The sequence below is a fragment of the Cynoglossus semilaevis genome, chromosome 18 (assembly GCF_000523025.1).
Source record: "Cynoglossus semilaevis isolate Cse_v1.0 chromosome 18, Cse_v1.0, whole genome shotgun sequence".
NCBI lineage: Eukaryota > Metazoa > Chordata > Actinopteri > Pleuronectiformes > Cynoglossidae > Cynoglossus > Cynoglossus semilaevis.
In genome coordinates, this window is record NC_024324.1 from 8595851 (window position 1) to 8602586 (window position 6736).

The window sequence follows — 6736 nt, forward strand, 5'->3', positions numbered from 1 at the left end:
ACTAATGGCTCTGTCAGTGGAAACTGTCATTGTGTGTAGCTGGTGGGGGGGGGACCGTAGCTGCGCGGCTGACAGATGTGTGTGTTCCAGCTTCCCACCATCTTCAACCGCCTGTGTGTGTGTGTGTGTGTGTGTGAGGCTGTGGGCACTGTGTCTCACTTCAGCTGCTGTCATCTGATACACGACTGATAGTCCGTCTGAATACGACTGCACCGTCAGCCAGCAGACAGCAGGCCGCTCTGTCCTCGCCGCCTTGCCCGCCGATCCCCGACGTTCATCATTTCCCATGCTGCACTGCTCCAAAAAAAAACCTGCCAGGAGCTCCGGCAGAGACTTTGCTGCACTTCAAACGTCTTTCCCAAATTCTGTCAAACTTCAGACTTTTCCTGAGACTCTCGCTGTTTTTTTTTTTTATTTGCCTTATTTGTTGATGAGGGACCGTCTGATTTGTACAGACACACACCCGTGTGTGTGTAGTTGTGGGCTGCTGGCGGTGATGATGTCATCATGTCAACAGATTTTTTCAAAAATTCTAATCAGGTGTGAATGGGCGTGGCTCTCACCTCGACAGAGACGGCTGTTGGAGGCACAGCAGTGTACTGGGGAATGTAGGTCCCTTGCATAGGCGCCGCGGCGGCTGCAGCAGTCATGTACTGGAAGCAGAGCAAAAAGACACGCATGAAAATGACAACATATCGTCCAACATCAGATCAATAACAACACTTCAAGAAAAGATGGCACTTTTTTTTTTTAAATAATACCAAAGACACAACATTTTTGTTGATGCATTTGGAACTTTGGCACAAATCTCTGTTGACATCAACTTCAAAACTGCTGCTTCCTTTTTAAATGTTCTTTTCAGTTTTGTGAGGAGCTACGTTAAAAAACAGGTTTCTCAGATTTCAAATAGTAGATTAGACTAGTTTAGATTAAACTCTGGGTTAAATGTTTTGAGATTTTCACAGACGTCCATCAGTCTGACAAACAGACTGGTGTTTTTGTTTGATAAATACTGCAGAAACACCTAAAAACCTGAGATTTCTCCTCCATTAAACTGTTTAAAAACAACACCAAGGTCACTTCTGGCATTTTAATTCCTCAAATGTTCCACGTCAACAGGGATAATTTAGTTTAATCGAGCTAAAAATAACCAGAAAGAGATCCGAGGGGAAAGAGAGGCTGCTGCTGTACCCACAGAATCCGTTGGAGGGCGCTAGAAGAATGTGCTCAACAGAGCGAGCAAAGCAAAAGCTGAGAGAAAACATGTGAGATAAGACACAGGAGGAAGAGGAGGAGGAGGAAAAGAAGATGTCCTGCTGTTCCACACACGAAGATAGGAAAAGAAGATGTCCTGCTGTTCCACCAGGACATCACACACGAAGATAATAAAACAAAAATAAATAATAAAAAATAAAGTTTTAAATAACGACAGAATAAAGTCAGCTGTGTGTGTGTTTGCCTCTTCTTCTTTATTCTTTGGCTCTTTAACACCTGCATGAGGGCGCGACATGTTCGGGAAACGACAGACTTTCATCACACCTGTCTCTGTGTGTGTGTGTGTGTGTGTGTGTTCAGTTGTGCTGGATTTGCTGGTACGTCTTCATAATTACCCAATTCATTTGCATAAAGGACGACTTTATCAGCATGTCTGTGTGTGTCTGTGCACGTGGAGAACTCTGTGTGTGTGTGGGTGTGTGTTTCCTGCTCTCTGCAGCTGTGCACGTGTGTGTGTGTGTGTGAGAAAGTCAGACAAAGACAAAGAGGCTTGGAACGATAATGCTGCAGTACAGCGGCTCACGGATGTGATCCCAGATAAGAGCCACCAGGCTGCCTCTCTGCCTCTCTGCCTCTCTGCCTCTCTGCCTCTCTGCCTCCCTTCCTCTCTCTCTTCTCCTCATCTTTCTGCTGCTGCTGCTACTTTTCCGGACCAGGGGGGGAAAAAAAAACAAAACAGGAAGAACAATCCCTTTATTTGGTGCCGTACATGTGGCGGCTTCAGTATTTGCAGTAGGAGTCGGTAATGGAGGAGTTTTTGGTTTTGTTTTTTTTTTCTTGCCGTTATGTGAAGTCCTTTCCTTGGCTGCAGGCCCGTCGGTGGTGGTGGAGATGGTGAAGTGTCATTACCGGCACTGTTGCTAATGGATCGGGTACGGCTCCACCGCTCAGCGCTAATGAGAGCAGCTAAAGGCCATGGGCACGGGTGATTAACTCCCCCCACTGTCACTACACGTGGCCGGGAGGATGCCCCACAGTGACTGTGTGAATTTTAAGGTTATCACTTTCTTAGTTGCTGTCAGATTCAGGACATTCTGACATGTTACCACATTGTGTCCTCACGGTGTCACCCCTTCTTTTCCTCCCTCCCTCCCTCTCTCTCTCTTTGTCTCTCTCTCTCTCTCTCTTACTTTCCTGTCACTTCCTCCCTATCAGATTGTTAAAGTGACCTTCTCTCTGGAGGAACCAAAACCCATGCATACCAATTTTCACCCCCACTTTTTTTTTTCTTTTTTCCCATTAACTTATTCATCCGACTCACCTGTGAGGGCTGCGTGGAGGCAACGAAGAAGAGAAAAAAGGGAGATAATTAGCAATATCAAAATCCTCCTGTCAAAGTAGGAGCGTCTATTTGAAACGTAAGATTTCTCCGCAGGGCCGGAGAAAAAGGAATTTAAATTAGCTTTAACAAGAGCATTTAATAAGATAAGATTTCGCGCCTTCCGCCATAACCATTAGTTAACCTATTTAATGTGGCAGCCGGAGCAGGGGCATATATTCGCACTCGCTGCTGCTGCTGCTGCTGTGGCGAATCAACGGGATGTCAAGTCTGCACTCGGTGAATTAGGTTGCTATGGCGATAAAGATGATTTTTGCCCAATTTTCAACTCTTATAAAATGTCCCTGCCCATAGTCAAGAGATGGGTGTGGGCAATATAAAGCATCCCTAATTGGCCATAAATGGTGATTCACACTCATGGTCACATGCACACACACACACACACACACACATAGTGAAGCAGATGGCTTGGTTGTGTGTGTGTGTTTAATGAAGAGGAGGAGTGAAGACTTCCTTAACGAGGCTGGTGTGAGAGGACTCCTTAAGTTTCTTCTTCTCCTCCACCATCACTCTCAATGACATACAACCTATAACTACAGTATAAAGTCACACCGCAATGCAGCAATGCTAGGCTGAAGGAGGAGAAAAAAAAATCCATACAATAGACTGAACCTCACATACACCACAGTTGTTTAGCCCTGTGTAATAATGTAAACTGTGAGCGCAACGCTTTCCCCTTTTTCTTTCAACGGGTGATTTGATTGTTTTAAAATAATAAAAAATACACCGCTGACCCAGCTGCTCCTGTTTTGTTACTAAAAATGTATGAGTAAATAGCCAAAAATACACTAGCCTTGATTGGCAGTTGGTATCTCTGTCGCTTCGAGAAAAGTAGCATGGCAGACCCAGAAGTTCGACTCTCACTTAGCCAAAGTTAACTTTACAAAAACATAAGTGAAAAAAAAATGAAAATCAGTTGCTGAAAGTTGAACAAAACTTAACATTTTTTTTTAGAAATGTCAACAATATTCTATAGAAAAACATGATGTGAAGATAGATGTTAAAAAGTTAGCCAAGTGACAGCTAAAAGAAGTCTAGCCAAAATTACCTGCCAGAAAGACAGCTAAAAGAAGTCTAGCCAAAATTCCCTGCCAGAAAAAAACAAAGGTCACTGAAACTCATAACAGTAGTCAGTAATAGAAAAATAAGAAAAAGTTAGCCATAATTCAAACACTGGCTCCCGGGCCAGTCTGTGGACAACCCCGCTAGAGTAAAGGTTTTTGTAATTTATAGTAGTGCAAAAAAGAATAGCCAATCAGCTAGCTTAATGCTGAACTATATCATCGCCTCCACTAGCTTAATGCTGAACTATATCATCGCTTCCACCACCATCCATCCATCCATCCATCCATCCATCCCTGCTGTGTCACGGTGTCTGTGCGGTGGAGGACAACAGTTGGTCGAGGCCAAGGTTGTCCAGCCTCACACTGTAGGTTATTAATGGCTGGGCAGCGTGAGGATGGAGTCTGATGACTATTGATCTCAGCAGTGGAGCTCAAACAAGGGGAAGTGTTGGAGCTGTGCACACCAGTGGCTGTGGATCACAGCACTCTCCCACTTAAACCATAACAAAGCCCTCCATATCTCCACTCCTCTCCTCTGTCATCACTCCAGCTACAGAGATTGATGCTTGTTAAATCAGCCCCGTGTCTCAAATCTCTTCTTTATACCAAGGCTCCTCTTTAGCAACATTTTAATGGGGTCTAGATGCCAATGTGTCCCCCAGACTGACGCTGACTTCATGTATAATATCCTAAAACTGAGCCAAATCAAACATGTGAAAAACAAGACTTTTCTGTATCTACAAATTGTTATTGTGTCACTACAGTGGTATTAGTTTGGACCAAGTTTAGGATTAAATCCCAACCCTAGTATTTGTAGTACCATCTGGTCCTGAGTATGAGTCACATCAGTGCCCTCTAGAGGCTGAGTGTGAAAATAACGAACATGTAAATTTTCAGTACTACAGGAGCAGTAAATACTGGTACACAATCCTAGAGTGCCCTCTAGCAGCTGTCAGTGTGAAGTTAACAAAGATGTGAAATTATATATATTAATTTATAAGTCGCAAAGGATGAAAAAAAAGTGTGACATATTGTCTGGAAAATACGGTACAAAGCCCCAAAAATGTACTATTTTTACCCGATTTAGGATAAAATGATCACATACCTAATTTTCCGGACAATTTGTTTGGTAATGTTTGGCATAAACCACACTTGGATTCAAAATGTATTCACATCCAGAACATTTGCAGATACACTCAGTCGTCTGGCCCACGCTACCTGAGAACAGACTATTCTTACTCCACCGCACAAGACTTAAATTCTGGGGACAGATTTTAATATCAGAGAAATAAAACATATTCAAGTGCAGCCAATTACCGACCACACTTTCTTGGCTGCGGGCCTTTAAACACATTGGGAACACATTGTAAATTCTAAAAATGGTTCTAAAAGGTTGTTCGTCCCTCAACAATCACTTTCAAGGTCCCTTTAGAAAGGTAATCGCTCTACGTGCTTGGCGTCATTCTGGACCAAAAGTCCACATGGAGACGAGGTAGAAGAAGCGCGGTCAACTCACTCAGTCAGTGCAAAGGTTAAACACAGAGATGGAAAATGCAGAACAACATGGAGGAGTTTCCTCCTACAGACGACTGGAGGGAATCGGCCCAGATAATAGAGGAAACGGCTTCACACAAATCTGTCTCCCGGCTACACAGAAGCTGTCAATCACCGCTGTCACCATGACAACAGAGTCCTCGGTTCTACATGGCATGACAGGAGGAGGTTGGAGAACACAGAGGGAAGGTCACCCCTTGTCATGTCAAACACTGTGCTGCTCACACACACCGGAGCAGATGCTGACATACAGTACGTGCAAATACTGACACAAATACTGAAATGACAAAACGCAGCGTCGGCACATCCGCACATGCAAAACGATCAGGGAAGAGCAAACACCAGACATGACAGATAGACTCCTGCTCAGCGGTGGAAGCCGAGAGACGGTAAATAAATCAGTAACAGAGCAATATGCACCAAACATGGCAAAATAAATCACCGGGGAGCATCCATGGCATGTTTATGTGTGCCATCCATAAACAGCACGCCTGCCAGAGGTTCTTTAGCATTCTGTAATCAAGCTGTTCCCAGAGAGACAGCAGTTTATCCCACATACACTTGTACGTTCGCCCCGACCAGAGGCATCTTTGAAAACACAACATTTTCCGGTGAATTCCAAAGCGTTGACGGCTCATCCTCATACTTCGTGCATGTTGTTCTTTCTTTCTTTCTTTTTTTTTTCTTTCCACTTGCTACTTCGCTTTCCAGATCAATCTGCGCTGTCAAAAATATAAATGGTGACGTTCTTGGAAAGCTATGGTCACACCACGCCAGTCCTGTGCTGTGCTGATGTTGGGTGGAGCCGGGAACATTCGGTTCTTTTCTCTGAGAGGAATAGAACAGCCGCAGCCGTACACAAACAGCCACAGAGTCCTGAAGAGCCCGGAGTATTCTGAGGTGTGGCTTCTTCTCGCCGCGGCCAGAGGCAGTTGTTTCAAGTTTGTTGACTTTGGGGACACTGTTCCCAGCAGGTGTCCTTCTGTGGCGAAGGTTAAAGTCACGTGAGCGGTGAGGGCGATCAAAACAACTCACAGAAACCACACACAAACACACACGCACACACGAGGAATGTGCTCTAAGAATATGTTGTGTCAGGTCCTGTTTACTAGACTGGCAGTTACAGATGCCATTCCCCAACCTCCTCTTTTTTTTTTTTTTTTTACAGGCTGTCTCCATCTAGCTCGTGTGAAAGAGCTTCTACATCTGGTTTAGAGTTAGCTTCAAAGTAAACACACCTCCATCCCCAGAAATGATCAAGTGTGGCGTGCCGAGTTAGCAGCCCGGCCGTGGCAAAAAGTTGTGCGGCGCAGCACAATGCCTCAGGAGAGCTACGCAGGCAGAAATGCACGGGAGACTGGGGGAGTAAGCAAGAAAAAGAAAATAAAAACAACGAGAGAGAGAGAGAGAGAGAGAGGGCCTTAACCCGCTTTTTTTCCCCCTAATACAAGCCATCAAACATCAAAAGCCATCATCATAGATTAGCCTGTCTCTAATCCTGGTT

General features: G+C 44.6%; 1 protein-coding gene across 5 annotated transcripts in view; it reads right to left on the minus strand.

Annotated features, from left to right (window-relative positions):
* rbms3 (RNA binding motif, single stranded interacting protein) overlaps window positions 1–6736 on the minus strand; it is a 307360-nt gene that overhangs the window by 2278 nt on the left and 298346 nt on the right. For all 5 annotated transcript variants that reach the window (XM_017041191.2, XM_025065108.1, XM_017041190.2 and 2 more), the window contains one exon: window positions 564–653. In XM_017041191.2, the coding sequence (XP_016896680.1) occupies window positions 564–653 (90 nt within the window). The remainder of the gene's footprint in view (window positions 1–563; window positions 654–6736) is intronic.